A 16654-nucleotide genomic window follows, 5' to 3' on the forward strand; every position below is an offset into this window, starting at 1 on the left:
GATGTAAATTTACTGTGCTGCAATGTGCCATGCACAGATAGTGCATGTGGAACCTGCTGCATACTAAACATACCCTGTTTCAGTAGTAGGTCAAAGTACACTAAGGAACTTAATTTCCTTTACTCAATCACTTCTCTCTCATGTTACTTACTGGGCAAAGAAATTAATTGTCAGTAGGCTTATAAAATTAAAAGATGTATAAATGATAGCTATGCACATAGAAGTGTTGCCAAGCAAGAAATAAACCAAGCACTCTTAGGTGAAGTTTTTGGAATAGAAAATTATCCATGCCTACCACAAAAGCTAAATTAGAAGGCATCTGTTCCATTTGTGTGCATTACATACTGGATATAAATAAAAAAAACTTTAAACACAGTAGGGAGCTATTAGAACTTGTGCTTACCCCTATTATTGAAGGGGTTAGTTTCTGAGAGTGTATTTCAGACAAACATGCTTCATTCCATAGGGACTGTACCAGAACAGAACCTACTATCATGACAGCCTGGACGAGCTGTTGCAGAAATCAGCGTTGTACGTTGCTCCTGTTGATCCTGCCGATTGGTGTGGAGGGTTACAGAAGTGCGGTGACAATGTTTTACCCTGCTTGAAGGTAGGATTCTTATTGGGCTGTCTGATGTCACTGTTACTAACTAGAGTAACTGGGGTAATCAGCAGCTTCACTCAGCACAAACCCCCTGCTGATATGTCAGACTTTGACATGCACAAGCAGAAAGAGGAGCTTGAAATAGGAAGAGGGAGCAACATGGGAATCTGAAAATTTTTTTAAAATAAATTCTGGTTAGATCTTAATGAGAAGATGTGATAAAAAAGATGACAGGATAAATGGAAGAGAGAGGAGATCAAAGAAAAGGAGGTGGTTTTCTCAGCCATTCTGCTGTACTTGGTTGTCTTCTCATTCTGCTTCAGCAGCTGATGAGACACCAATAAATGTTCTTCATACCTTCAAGAGTCATTATTGTTGGTCTCAAGGAACAGCTTATTCCTTGAAATTGCCACTGGTCTGTATCCAGCTTAGCTACTACTCCAGTATTATGGGAGAAAAGTCCATGGGAGACTCTTTCCCAAGACAGCATGTTGCAATGTTCCAGGAGAGAAAAGAAGCATTTATCATAAATTTCTCATAGCACTTATTATTCGCATGAGACATTTTTATATAGTGCTGTAAATGTACCTGGCACTTCACAGAATAGAGGAAAAGCAGAGTCCCTGGCATCCAATGTAATGGACTAGACACAGCTCAGAACAGCAGCTTAGTTGTTGTAAGCTCCATTTGCCCTGCCGTTTGCCTTTCTCAGTGTGGGTTGCTCAATATTGCATTTAGGATGCCATTAACATCTGGGCCATTTCATTCTGCCCTTGCAGAACCATCTCAGCATCTTGGCATTAATGGTAATAGAAGTGACTGTGCATCACCACCAGCTCTTCTACCGGACTCAAAACCAGCTGACACCACCTGTTACGGGGATCATTTTTGATACCATCACCCGAGAGCACCTGGATGATGGGTTACTCAGCTGCATCAAATACTTTATCAACTATAGTTTCTATAAGTTTGGACTAGAGGTGAGCAAATATCAGGGGAGAACAATCCTCTTTGGACTTGGTCTCCAGCAATAGCTCACTGAGGCATTAAGAAGCCTGTGGAAAACACACAGAGAATCTAAATTCCCTTCTGGTTTAAACAAGCACAACTCCATTGACTCCCCCTAGAAAATTTGTTCCCATGCAGATATGGGCAGCAATTACCAGCGAGATCAGATTTGCACAGATGCAGAGCTCTTAGGGCTTGATTCACCTCCCTGGTTGGAGCTGGTTGCAGTTTGAAGCCTCCCCTGCCCAGGTTGCCACACCTGAGAGCAGATTACAGTATCAGGGATTCAGTCTGGGGAGGACAGCTTTAAAATCCAGGCTGCCTGCAATTTATGGCCTGCTCTTCTTGGGCTTATCATGCTCCATTTCAGGGTGGCAGCAGTGGGCTCCTGTGCCCCGATGGAGTGCTGCGCTCCCTCTCCCAGAGGGATAAGGAGGGGGAAGTTCAGCAGAAAGTTTTTATTGCTGCTATAAACAATTTAACATGTCAGCAGGTCCTTTTTTTTTGTCTTCTGGTGATGGTTTTCACTGTAGCGTGAGGTAAATGCATTGTTTTGTGGGTACATCCTCTTTGAAAACCTGGCCCTTGTCATTCCCTTCACTGCATGAGCTTCTCTCAGTGTTTCTCTTCATAGCATTGGTTCAGGGGAAGTCACCCTTGTGGAAGGAAAGGCAGAATTTTCCTCTTCGTATCTTATTCCCTAGTGACCAACTCTCCTTTCTTGAATCTATCAACTTTGACTACGGCCTTGTCTACATGGGAAAGTCTTACCAATACTGTTAAACCACTATAGTTACATGGGTATAACACTCATGTGGAGGCTCTTATTCTGGAATGAGCGCCTTGTTCAGATGTCTTCTGCAGTTTCCACAGTATGCATCCGATGAAGTGAGCTGTAGCTCACGAAAGCTTATGCTCAAATAAATTGGTTAGTCTCTAAGGTGCCACAAGTACTCCTTTTCTTTTTGTTCAGATTAGTTTAAACTCCTTTTCAAGTGATGTAAGATAAACTGAAAAAAGCCTCTCTTATGCCAAAGTAAGAGTGTCCACATGGCAGGGTTATACTGCTAAAATTATATTGGTTTAAATTCACATCTTAGCTGATACCAGTACGACTTTCCCACACAGCCGACTGCTAACACTCCCTGCAGTGGTGACCTTTGAAAAAGTAAGCAGTCAGGAGGGCTTTCTGAGTGACCGTGGGCTTTAACTGATGCCGCCTGGCTCACTGGAACATTCCATTCTTTCAGATGTGTCTCATCATGGCTGTGAATGTCATTAAGCAGCGTATGGATTTCTATGCCCTTCTCCACGGCTGCTGGCTTGTCTACCTGCTGCACCGCCGCCGAAGGAAAGCAGTGGCTGAGGTCTGGCCGAGATACTGTTCTTGCCTTGCCAGTGTCATGACCTTTCAGTATTTGCTGTGCATTGGCCTCCCTCCTGCTTTCTGTAAAGGTAAATGCAACACGGTGCATTGTCTGAGTGGGGGTGGTTGAGTGAACACATAGAAAAGCCCCCAGCAGTCACTAATAACCTGAAAGAGGACTGGCCAAGTCATGATTGGTGAGGGTGGTTGAGCCATATCCCATCCAGCTCTGTAAGGAGAAGAGGGCATACAGGGACACTGAAAGGGGAAAATCCCTGGTGATGGTGTGTAAGCTAGTGGGGGGGGGGAGGGAGGAAGGGGTGTTCTACCAACCAGGGAATGGAAATAACACTCCAAGCCTCAATCATCTAACACCCTTTCCTCAGGGCTTGTTTATTATCTGCCCCTCAAAACACCACCAAATCAACGGAAAACCACTGGGCAATAATCCCCAGAGGCTACTGCCTGCTCGGAGAGGAGACCCATCCTTTCCTCTTAGTTCTCTTGTGTTCCAGCTTACCTTTTCTTTTAGACTCCACCACGAGCATCCAGTGACCAGACTTGTTAAACCCGTTTAAGCTGAAGCACCTTTATCTGGTCAGGTGACCCCCAAAACATACCCAAACATAATATTAGTATTACGATGATTATTATTACATCCCTGTAAAATTGTGTCTTTTGTCTGTAGCTTCTCTCTCCCTCTCTATGGTTTTTCCCTTCAAAAGGTTACAGTCACATTAGGCTGACTTGCTTGGTTTCACCTCCTAGCATAGGTGACACCCCATGTGCTCTCCCTGCACTATGAGAATCAGAAGAGCCAAGCTATTCCATGATTCCAGAGACACCAGGTACAGCCAAGGGACGGGAGGGGAGGGGGCAGCGAGGCCACAGCAGAGAAACAGATGAGGTGAGGTATTTCAGGGGGACCAAATAGCTTGTAACTCACTGGCTGGGATCAGCTGGCTCTGAGCTACAACAAGTAGAGGTCAGAGAACACACTGGAACAATTCCGTCTCTATTCAATCCCAAGACCATGTGGTAAACTGCATGCCAAGAATAACACTACGAAGATTTTAAGTTCTGGTCCAGCTCCCATTAAAGTCAGTTGAAAGATTCTCTCACGGGGTGCATTACTCACGGCCAGGCTGGCGCCTCCTCGTGATCACTTTGGGGATTAGCTCAAGGCTGACGCATCCTGTCCACAGCTTGCACACCATCACTCCGTCCCTGATTCCACCTACAGCCCCTCCCTCAGCTGCCGGAACTGCAGCATCCTCTTCATGGCTCAGCCCTTTGACCATGTCACTATCCATGTTCCCCCTTCCGGGGGTTAGTGTCTCTGTCCAATAATCATGCCACTTCCCTAGTGGCAACTGGGATGGGGGGGACGGACCTGGACCCACCCACTACTCCAGGTCCCAGCCCAGGGACCCTGTATCTTGCAGCCTCCTGCTGCACCTGCTACGATCCCCTGGACCACTTCTCCATGGCCCCAGCATCTTCTTTGCCCTTACTGCAGGGCACTCAGCTGTTCAGTCCCTGTAGCCAATCAGGAGCTGTCTCTTGCTCCCTCAGGCCCTGCCAGCAACTGACCTGTCCGTGGTGCTGGCTTTCTTTCCATCTGTTAGGGACACAGTCCTCATCCTTTCAGCTCCCAGCAGCTACTGACCTTTATTCTGCCCTGCAGCTCCTTTTATGTGAACCTGCTGGGCCCTGATTGGCTGTTCCTTGCAGCCTCTCTCCTATTGACTGCGCCCCATACAGTCTCTTTAGGCCTCTTTTAACTCTTTACATGCCAGTGAGGGGTGGACGCCCTGTCACACACTCCCATTGAATTCTTCAGAGGCTTGATCCAACTCACACTGGAGAACTCATGCCCTCAACACTAGTTGTTTCAGCATTGATGAGCGCTCATTTTTATTGGTAGCAATTGTGCCAACCCTGTGCTATCAGGAGGATGTGCTGTTATCCTGACGTGTGCCATTTCCCTTGAGAAATGCCAGTGCGCTTCAACTCGAACATTTCTAGGCTGTAAGCTCAGAAATTAGCTTAAAATGTTTTGTGTGATAAAAAGAACCCCTTTGCCAACAGATTATCCGTGGAGAACCTCTCGCTGGACAATCCATTCCAATCTGATTAAGTGGCTCTATCTGCCTGATTTTGCCAAGAGACCTGATGCCAGTTTTCTCCTGTGTAAGTATCAATCATCCAGTGCAGCATTTTACTGTCTGAAATCCCTGCTGCTATCTACTAATCATTGTCACCATAATATTAAACATAACCAGAGCAGTCTTGCCTGAAGCTGCTAAGAAGCTGTTTTCCTGTCTCCTCCCAGATGACTTCCTGCTTCTGCTTTTTGCCTCCCTGCAATGGCAGGTATTCGAAGATGAGAATAAGGCTTGTGTGCGAATAAAGGCAGGAGATAATGTGGAGATCAGCCGTGAATTAGACCCAGCTGCTCTCAGCCAGTACAGCCCTGTGCCAAACTTTATCCACTGCAGGTAGGAACCAACAAGTTTTGCTTTGGACAAGTATAACCGGTGGAAACATGGAATCTGGATTTTGAAGGTGTTTGGATATAAGATTTTATCAGGCCTTTAAGAGAAGTAGAGGGCAGCTGTGCAGTTTGGATCTGGAGTCAGGTTTGTGCTCAGAGTCCCCATCCAATCCATAGTTTGTGGGTGTTAGTAGGTGGGCCTCATCTTTAGTTACAAACCCTTTAATAATTAATAGATTTCAAAGCCAGAAGGGACCACTAGATCACCCAATCTGGCTTTCTGTGCAACACAGGGCAGAGAATTTCACCCACTTACCCCTGTTTTGAGCCCAGTAACTTTTGTTTGACTAAATCATAGTTTCAGGATGGGCATCCAGTCTTTATCTGAAGACATCAAGAGATGGGGAATCCACCACTTCTTTAGGTAGTTTGAACAGTTCATCAGTTCATCACCATCACAGTTCATCACCATCACCCTTAAAAATTATAAGCTGACCCACTGCTGCCATGCTGCTAAACTCTAGCACTCTGTTGGAATTCCCTATGTCTTATATAGCACAGTAGCTGGCTTTTAGTATACTCAATGCATCCAAATAAATTGTCATTTAATTACAAGGAGGCATGATATCAGAGATGGACTGTTATAATATCCTAGGATAAAGATCAAAATAGATTTAGTTAACTTTATCAGCTCATTAGCAAAAGATCTTGAGTGGGTCTATGCAAAGTTCATACTGCGTGGAAATTTTTTGCACATAGCATCTTTTCTCTTCTCTGTCTGAACCAGCAATGTATTTATGAACCACTTTAATTTTTAGTGTAATAGACAGATAAAATAACTGTTTGCAAAAGGAGTGGGCAAGCCTATTATCTCAGTTCACCTGGTAGAGCTTCTACCTAGGGACCACAAAGTTCACTGATCTCGTCTCGACTGAGCTGGTGTATAATGTGTAGATGCAATGGGGTGCTGCCATAAGTCAAGGGGCACTGTTGGTTTACATATTTAAGTGCACGGCCACCAACTGGCAGACACGAGGGTCTCCCTGATACTGCTCTAACACTTCATTTCCCCTCCCACAGGTCCTATTTGGATATGGCTAAAGTGGTTGTGTTCGGCTACCACTTCTGGTTTGTGCTCTGCCTGATTTTTGTCACTGGGACAACTCGAATCAACATATTCTGTCTGGGCTACCTGACAGCCTGTTTCTACTTTATGCTCTTTGGAAGCAGTCTCCTTCTAAAGCCGGTCAAGAATGTTCTCAGATTGTGGGACTATTTGACGGCGTACACTGCCTTAGTTATAGTGATGAAGAATCTTCTGGCTGTATGTATTGTCTTTCACAGAATTAGGGAAATATCTGCCCTCTGGCTATTTTTAATATTACAGAAGGACCTAGAGTCACCATCCGAAATCTGGGACCCAGTGGGCTAAGGAATTTACATGTGTATTATGAAAAATGTCCCTGCCCTAAGAGTTTACTATCTAAGGCCCTGATCCTATGAAGACCTCCTCATGGGCAGATCCTTGAAGTCAGTGAGGTTCTTGACAGACAAAACGTAGAAGAAAGGGAAGTATTAGTATCCCCACTTTTCAGATGGAGGGGACTGAAGGATGCAGAGTTCATGTGACTTTCCCAAGGTCACACAGGTAGTGTGTGGCAGAGTGGGGAACATCACCCAGAACTCATGAGTCCCAGTCCAGTGCTTGAGCTGCAAGACCATCCATCCTCTCTATTTCCACAGCCAAGTAATAGCCAGCTGGCAGTGGAATCAGTGGGCTTCTGCTGTGTGTGAGGAAAGCAGGATGTGGAGAGCATGGGAAAGGGGGCCCCACACTTTCTGCAAATACAGAGCTGTGGGTGAGGTTGGTTTCAGGAGCTGTGGTGTGCAGGGGAGGTGAGTTTCAGGACAAGACTGGGGAGTTACAAGGGCACGACCAGGGCTTCCGCAATGAAGTGGCTTCACTGTCTAAAGCCTTTCTCTTCATGCATGAAGGGGTGGGGACACAGCCGCTTTGAAGGCTAATAAGTCCTGAGGTCAAGTAGTGGCTCTGTTACTGGCCTATGGCTTCTGGGGCAGGATTCTGCCACCCATTTGTGGAACTCCCCTGGGCACAGCCCACTTACACTCTCTGTGACAGTGACTGGAATATGGCCCTGTTTGACTTTTCCAGTTCAGTTGATTTAAGCCCTTCTATATGATGATAAATGTTACATAATAAAATTATGCACATTTCAAAAAAATAATCTGGCCCTATATCTCTTTCCCCTAGAGGGTAGGGAAGCATTCACAGCTGTGGTCTGTGCTGGAGCTCTTCTGTGGATGAAAGGAAGATGTCTTTCCCCAGGCTACTCATGCAGCACCTTTAATGAAAACTAAATTCACTTTAAAAGTAAAAAAGAGTTTTCAGAAATAGCTTCCTGCTCATGAAAATCTATCAGTCCATCCATTAGGGACATGTGGCATGGCTTGGCCCCAGCTTTCCACGTGCGGGCCCTCCCAACAGCAAACAGAGAGCAAAGCACTTTTCTCTAATTACAGGCCATTCCTCCATGCTGCCTATCTTCTCTGTTCCTTTGGCAGGAAAGTGGGATACCTGAGAATCCTCTTCTCTAGCTAATTCAGGAACAGCAGTTAGAAAGGCTCATTAAACTGACCCATCACACTACTTTAGATAAAAACAGCAAGTGCAATTAGAGCTTAGATAAATGAATACAAGGAACAAAATGCTGCTGAGCCTTTTCACTGTCTCCTTTTTGATTGTAGATTGGAGCGTGTGCCTATCTTGATAAGTTACTGAGAAACCATTGCTGGCTAATACAGACCTTTGGCATGTTCTGTACTATACCGGGGTATGACTTGGGTAAGTAGCAAATAATGAACACGCAGAGAGGAGGTACCTTTTGACTGTAATTTCAGGAAAACATTTTCTTACTGAAGGATAAGCAAAAGTCTAGTCCACTTTTTCTACAAAGCCAATAAAACACTGTATCAGTAGCTGTGCAAGCAGAGACCTGTTTATTGAAGTGGAGGTCACAAATGTGTATGGCATGTAACAATTCCATGTGGAAGCATACCATGGCCCAGCTAGTCTGGGAAACAGATAGGAGCTAGATGCTCCAGAGAAATGTAGAAAGCCACCGTAATACACCCTAGTCATTCCAATGTGCTATTCCATGTGGGGTGTGTGTATGTGAGAGAGACGGTGACCACAAAAGAGCCCAGAAGCCTCTACTGGAATTGTATAATGGCTTACATAGGGTCTGATCCAAAGGCCATTGAAGCCAATGAGAGTCTTTTCATTGAATTCACTGGGCTTTGGATCAGATCATAGAGAATGAAAATAGGAGCTGAACCAGTAGTCCTGACTTGCTGCCTTCCTATTCACGGTTGCACTGTTTCATGATGTCTATAGCAGAACCTGAGGGTTCTTTATAGGCTGCAAATTGCTGCAGGTTAAGTATATGTGTCTGTCAGTTTTTTCCTGCTGTGTTGTAGCATGAAGACTTGATACTGCCTGTATCAGAGGAACAACATGCAGTGAAGCGTTTGTACAGTTGGTGTGACGCTTTAGATCTTCAGTGATCTAAAAATTAAAAAGCAGTCCTACAAAAAGTGGAAACTAGTGGAAATAACACAAGTATGTAGGGGCAAAATTAGGAAGTCCAAGGCACAAAACGAGATCAAACTATCTGGAGACATAAAGGGTAACAAGAAAACATTCTACAAATACATTTGAAGTAAGAGGAAGCCCAAGGAAAGGGTAGGCCTGCTGCTCAATGGGGGAGGGGGAGAATAATAACAGAAAATGTGGAAATGGCAGAGGTGCTTAATGACTTATTTGTTTTGGTTTTCACCAAGAAGGTTGGTGCTGATTGGACATCTAATGTAGTGAATACCAGTGAAAATGAGGTAGGATCAGAAGAGGCTAAAATAGGGAAAGAACAAGTTAAAAATTACTTGGACAAATTAGATGTCTTCAAGTAACCTGGGCCTGATGAAATGCATTCTAGACTACTCAAGGAGCTGACTGAGGAGACATCTGAGCCATTAGCAATTATCTTTGAGAAGTCATGGTAGACGGGAAAGATTTCAGAAGACTGGAAAAGGGCAAATATAGTGCCAATCTATAAAAATGGAAAATAAGGACAACCCAGGGAATTACAGACCAGTCAGCTTAACTTCTGTACCTGGAAAGATAATCGAGCAAATAATTAAGCAATCAATTTGCAAACATCTAGAAGATAATAAGGTGATAAGTAACAGACCGCATGGTTTTGTCAAGAACAGATCGTGTCAAACTGACCTGATAGCTTTTTTTGGCAGGATAACAAGCCTTGTGGATGGGGGAAGCGGTAGATGTGGTATATCTTGACTTTAGTAAAGCTTTTGATACTGTCTTGCATGACCTTCTCATACACAAACTAGGAGAATGCAACCTAGATGGAGCTACTAAGGTGGGTGCAAAACTGGTTGCAGACTGTTCCCAGAGAGTAGTTATCAGTGGTTCACAGTCATACTGGAAGGGCATAATGAGTGGGGTGCGGCAGGCATCAGTTCTGGGTCCGGTTCTGTTCAATATCTTCATCAATGAGTTAGATAATGGTATAGAGAGTACACTTATAAAGTTTGCAGACGATACCAAATGGGGAGGGGATGCAAATGCTTTGGAGGATAGGATTATAATTCAAAATGATCTGGATAAACTGGAGAAATGGTCTGAAGTAAATAGGATGAAATTAAATAAGGACAAATGCAAAGTACTCCTTTTAGAAAAGAACAATCAGTTGCACACATACAAAATGGGAAATGACTGCCTAAGAAGTAGTACTGTGGAAAGAGATCTGGGGGTCATGGTGGACCACAAGCTAAATATGAGTCAACAGTGTAACGCTGTTGCAAAAAAAGTGAACATCATTCTGGCATGTATTAGCAGCAGTGTTTTAAGCAAGACACGAGAAGTAATTCTTCTGCTCTACTCTGTGCTGATTAGGTCTGAACTGGAGTACTGTGTCCACTTCTGGGCTCCACATTTCAGGAAGGATGTGGATAAATTGGAGAGAGTCCAGAGAAGAGCGACAAAAATGATTAAAGGTCTAGAAAACATGACCTATGAGGGAAGATTGAAAAAATTGGGTTTGTTTAGTCTGGAGAAGAGAAGACTGAGAGGGGACATGATAACAGTTTTCAAGTATGTAAAAGGTTGTCACAAGGAGGAGGGAGAAAAATTGTTCTTCTTAACCTCCGAGGATAGGACAAGAAGCAGTGGGCTTAAATTGCAGGAAGGGAGGTTTACACTGGACATTAGGAAAACTTCCTAACTGTCAGGGTGGTTAAGTGCTGGAATAAATTGCCTAGGGAGGTTGTGGAATCTCCATCATTAGAGATTTTTAAGAGCAGGTTAGACAAACACCTACCAGGGATGGTCTAGATAATACTTAGTCCTGCCACGAGTGCAGAGGACTGGACTAGATGACCTCTCGAGGTCCCTTCCAGTCCTATGATTCTATGATTCTATGATTTCTCCTGTGTAGCTCTTCCTGAGGACGAGAAATGCGAGCTGCCTGAAAATGAAGCAGGGGTTGTTTGGGACGCGATAAGTTTCACTTTCTTGCTGGTCCAGCGGAGAATCTTTGTGAGCTATTACTTCCTCTACGTAGTGGCAGATCTGAAGGCTGCCAAGATCTTAGCTTCAAGGTACATGCACTGGATGTAACAAGTTTAAACCAACAGTCCCCAATGGTGCAGAGAAGTTGGAGGCTCCCGCTTCTCTGTAAAGAAATCTGGTCTCTCTGGGATTTGGATTTCTGGGGATAGTAATGGGGAGCCTCCCAAGGTGTGTGTTCCAAAAACAAGGGATCCAGTCAGACAATTATTAATACTTGCTGAGCACTGATAATGTGCTCAGTGCTGTAAAAGTAAACAAGATATGGCGCCTGCCCCAAGAAGCTTACAACCTGACTCAAGCCTCTATAATGCCCTGGGTGATGATGCAAACTCAAGGTGGGGAAGAAATCTTGCAAAGGTTTCATGTAAGGAGTGTGACTTAAGAAGGCAGATGTTTTAAGTGCTTGAGGCTCCATTGCAATGATCATGCCTTAGCCAATTTGTCAGTGAGGCAAGAGATGAGGATGGGTCTATGGTAAACCTGGCTTTACATCCTAACTTTCGGGACCACATACTTCACACAATGGGCAGGGTGGGGAATATAGACCTTTTGTGACTGTTATAACATTCATCTGTAGTTCTGAGGATTTCAGTGGAAATCCTGAAGGGTTTGACAAGCAGATCGCCATGTGTTTAGGAGCTATGTTTGGGCAGTACCAGAAAGTGGCAGAGACAGAAAATATGGCATGTGCCATAAAAAAATGTCACCTAGAATAAATAATGTGCAACTCTGAACTGTGGGATTATAATTCTATTGGGATGTTCATGGGACACCGTAGTCCATGAAAGAGAAGCTTCTTGAGGTGGAGAGGATTCCCTTTACCCTTTCTACATTCCTCTCCCACTTCAAGTTTCTGTTTCTCGTTGTCCCTTATCCATTATCTATATCTGCTTGTCTGTTTCTGCACTTACAATACACCCCTTAATATGGTATTTAATATCTATCAAGCCCTCTCTCTGTTCAAATTTCTGCTGGAGTGATTTACCCTGAATCATCCATCTCACTGCCAGAGTGACTCTTCAGAACTGCTGTTTTTATTGGTGGAATCAGAGGTCTGATGTCAATCTCTTTTTTACCAGAACTCACCAATCAGAGCCCAGAGAATGATGTAATTGCTGTCAATTGCCTTAATCCACCAATGAGAACGGAGACAGAAGTGTCACTCCAATGTGATTTACCAGATTGATAATGCTCTGGTTAGCGGGGTATATTTAACACGGTCTACCCCTTTGTGGTATGAAGATAGTTGCATGCTGCACAGTGAAGTGTTTATCGAATGATCTGGTTTGTTTCACACATGCAGAGGAGCTGAACTGTTTGAAGTGAAGCTGAAAAAAGTTGTGGCGCTCAGATTGGAGGAAGAGAAAAAATCATTACAAGCCATGAGGAGACAGTAAGTTTGCTGTTCATTTAAAATCACACACTACTTATACACCACATATCTAACCAGTGACTATGGGGATGTGTAATCTCTTCACTTCTCTCTCTATTCTATACTACAGTATAGGATACTATATTTTCCATCTTCTTTGATTCCCCCTCCCCCAACCTTCTTAGTGACTCATAACTCAAATCCTTTCCCGCCACTATGAGGAAGAGTTAGGGCTAATGCTACAAACAACAATCAAATGAAAATAGTTACTGACGAGCTTCAAATGGAGGGGGTCAAAATATGTACTGAGTGCCCAACACACAGTAAAAATTCCCTGCCCTTATTCTTCTGTGGGACTTTAGGATCCTGATAGAGGTAGTTCTAGGAGAGTTTTGGACTCTCGACGGCAAGACCAGAAAGCAATTGACTCCGCTCCATGGTTGATACTACAGAGGAATTGTAACACAGGCCAGCTGTTTGGCTGGTACAAGATCCCTTGTGCTGGACGACAATCAGCTGTTCTGTGCCATGGAATTTTAGGCTTTTCACTGTTTGAGAACAAATTGCCAATAGGATCAATGATGGTATCCAGTCAAAAGGATTGTCTGCATTAGGGCTTTAGCCAGTAGTGTAGCTACACTGGTACAAACCATACCATATTGCACTGGGGTAAACTGAGTCTGGCACTGGTACAATATATCCCAGTTTGAAACCACGGTAAGTGGCATTGGTGCAAGTCCCCATTAACACATCACATCTACAAAAGGGACTGGCACCGGTACAACTACACCAGTGCAGCTATAACACAAGGCTTTATTAAAGAGTCCCACACTGGAGATGCCCCCATTCAGACAAAGAAAATCAACCTAGAGACGTATTAAACTTCCCTCGAAGACCGAAAGGATGTGTGAAATGGGGACCTGCACTGTGCCTATAATCATTGGCCCCACAGGGGTGATAAATCTGATTGTACTTGGCAGTGTCAAGTCCCTGGTGCTACCTGATTACTGATGTGGTATAGGCGACAGCCCTGTAAGAAACAATACAATCTGCCTGGTGCTGTCAGACTGGAATAATGAGACCCACATTCCGTCTTGCAGTGGGGACTGGATGAAACCTCGATTACTCGTTAGATAAGCAAAGCTTGATCAAACATTTCATGTCATCTGCTGCAGAATTTCACAGATGTTTCCTTGCAAAACTCCTAAGTTAAATGCCAAACATTTCCTCACCACATGCAAAGTTGGCCAAAAGCCAAACATTGGTGGAGTTTATTTTGGTTTGGCCTATAGTATTACATGCATATATCAAACTGCTTCCTGTTTTGAATATCAGATCTTGGACTCGATAGCTTCCAAATCTTAGCCAGGTCCAAAGTAAGCTGTGCTCAGTAAAAAAAATAATAATAATACTCGCAACAGTATACATAGTCAGATGAATAATTATGCTTTTATTATTTCCTGGCTGGCTAGTTTACATGTGTTCTTATGGAGGTGACCAGCCTTCTCAGAGACATATGCTGAGCCCATTCTGGCCAAAGGGTATGTTATTATCACAACCTTTTTTCTTAGCTGTCAAAGGAGTGCTCCTCAACATCTGTATTCAGAGCTGAAGCCAATTCCTACTGAAGTCCATGCAAAGATTCCCCTTGACTTCAGTGGGGTTTGGATTAGCCCTGTTACAATGTTAATATTCTCGAGTTAATTTAAGCCCAATGAAGACACAGGCCTCCTGTTTTAGTATCAGTTATAATATTTTAGATAGATATGCCCTGGGGCTAGTGTTAGTGCTTGTGATAAAAGCTTCAGAACGAAGCGTATTGGTGACACTTCAGGTGTTAGGAGGAGATGGTGGGGAACGAGATTGAAAGAGAAAGAGAGAAAAAGAAGTGTCTAGTTTGGGTACAGGACTGGGAGCCGAAAACTCCTGAGATCAAGACCCAGCTCTGACAAGGCCTCTGCTCCATCTGTGTCGTCGGACAAACTGGTTCCACATTTACCAGCTGGTGCTAGTTACCAGGGCTGTTCCAAATTTTTCTGTCAAAACCTTTTTTCGATGAAAAAATTGGGTTTTTGACAGAACACAGTGTGTAGAATGCGTGTAGTTCCTTGAAAATTTTTTACTTTCTTCAAAAAACCCAAACCCCAAACATTTTTAGCTGAAAACAACATTTTTGGATTTTGGTAGTTTTTGGCCAAAAACGTTTATTTTGCGTTTTGTTTTGTTGTTGGTTTTTTTTGACAAAAAGTCAACATTTAACATGAGGAAAAACACCCATTTTCTGATCACCTCTATTATTAATACTATGTTGGAGGTAACAATGACCAAGTTGGGGCTCATATGTCATGGGGATTTTTTGAGGATCACTATGTAATGTTTGCAAAAAGAAAAGGAGGACTTGTGGCACCTTAGAGACTAATCAATTTATTTGAGCATAAGCTTTCGTGAGCTACAGCTCACTTCATCGGATGCATTCAGTGGAAAATACAGTGAGGAGATTTATATACACACAGAACATGAAAAAATGGGTGTTTATCATGCACACTGTAAGGAGAGTGATCACTTAAGATGAGCTATTACCAACAGGAGAGTGGGGGGGAGAAAACCTTTTGTAGCGATAATCAAGGTGGGCCATTTCCAGCAGTTAACAAGAACGTCTGAGGAACAGTTGGGGGGGAGGGGGCGGAATAAACAAGGGGAAATAGTTTTACTTTGTGTAATGACTCAACCACTCCCAGTCTCTATTCAAGCCTAAGTTAATTGTATCCAATTTGCAAATTAATTCCAATTCAGCAGTCACTCATTGGAGTCTGTTTTTGAAGTTTTTTTTGTTGAAGAATAGCCACTTTTAGGTCAGAAATCGAGTGACCAGAGAGATTGAAGTGTTCTCCGACTGGTTTATGAATGTTAAAATTCTTGACATCTGATTTGTGTCCATTTATTCTTTTACGTAGAGACTGTCCAGTTTGATCAATGTACATGGCAGAGGGGCATTGCTGACACATGATGGCATATATCACATTGGTAGATGTGCAGGTGAACGAGCCTCTGACAGTGTGGCTGATGTGATTAGGCCCTATGATGGTGTCCCCTGAATAGATATGTGGACACAGTTGGCAACGGGCTTTGTTGCAAGGATAGGTTCCTGGGTTAGTGGTTCTGTTGTGTGGTGTGTGGTTGCTGGTGAGTATTTGCTTCAAGTTGGGGGGCTGTCTGTAGGCAAGGACTGGCCTGTCTCCCAAGATTTGTGAGAGCGATGGGTCGTCCTTCAGGATAGGTTGTAGATCCTTGATGATGCGTTGTAGAGGTTTTAGTTGGGGGCTGACGGTGACGGCTAGTGGCGTTCTGTTATTTTCTTTGTTGGGCCTGTCCTGTAGTAGGTGACTTCTGGGTACTCTTCTGGCTCTTTCAGTCTGTTTCTTCACTTCAGTAGGTGGGTACTGTAGTTGTAAGAATGTTTGATAGAGATCTTGTAGGCGTTTGTCTCTGTCTGAGGGGTTGGAGCAAATGCGGTTGTACCACAGAGCTTGGCTGTAGACAATGGATCGTGTGGTGTGGTCTGGGTGAAAGCTGGAGGCATGTAGGTAGGAATAACGGTCATTAGGTTTCCGGTATAGGGTGGTGTTTATGTGACCATCGCTTATTAGCACTGTAGTGTCCAGGAAGTGGATCTCTTGTGTGGACTGGTCCAGGCTGAGGTTGATAGTGGGATGGAAATTGTTGAAATCATGGTGGAATTCCTCAAGGGCTTCTTTTCCATGGGTCCAGATGATGAAGATGTCATCAATATAGCGCAAGTAGAGTAGGGGCATTAGGGGATGAGAGCTGAGGAAGTGTTGTTCTAAGCCATAAAAATGTTCGCATACTGTGGGGCCATGCGGGTACCCATAGCAGTGCCGCTGATTTGAAGGTATACATTGAAGACAGAAAGCACTTACTTTTCTAAATGCTAATGATTTTTATACTCCTGTCTGTGTTCTGTCTTAAACCTATAGAATGGAACTAATCAAATTGAAGCAGAAGAAACTTGACAATTTGAAGCAAATGACACCAAGCCCAGAAGAAACAGCTGTGGATCAATCCGCCAAAGAGCAGAAGCTGCTAGATCTAGGTGAAATGATGTCACGTTAAATAGCCTG

General features: G+C 43.8%; 1 protein-coding gene across 1 annotated transcript in view; it reads left to right on the plus strand.

Annotated features, from left to right (window-relative positions):
* Positions 1–16654, plus strand: part of LOC125622468 (piezo-type mechanosensitive ion channel component 2-like) — a 52411-nt gene that overhangs the window by 8149 nt on the left and 27608 nt on the right. Inside the window, exons 7-17 of the mRNA XM_075118997.1 lie at positions 467–610; positions 1384–1584; positions 2863–3067; positions 5070–5171; positions 5314–5479; positions 6556–6799; positions 8242–8342; positions 10316–10325; positions 11027–11172; positions 12447–12536; positions 16511–16626. Coding sequence (XP_074975098.1) covers positions 467–610; positions 1384–1584; positions 2863–3067; positions 5070–5171; positions 5314–5479; positions 6556–6799; positions 8242–8342; positions 10316–10325; positions 11027–11172; positions 12447–12536; positions 16511–16626 — 1525 coding nt within the window. The remainder of the gene's footprint in view (positions 1–466; positions 611–1383; positions 1585–2862; positions 3068–5069; positions 5172–5313; positions 5480–6555; positions 6800–8241; positions 8343–10315; positions 10326–11026; positions 11173–12446; positions 12537–16510; positions 16627–16654) is intronic.

This window comes from Caretta caretta, chromosome 13, assembly GCF_965140235.1.
Source record: "Caretta caretta isolate rCarCar2 chromosome 13, rCarCar1.hap1, whole genome shotgun sequence".
Taxonomy (NCBI): Eukaryota; Metazoa; Chordata; order Testudines; family Cheloniidae; genus Caretta; species Caretta caretta.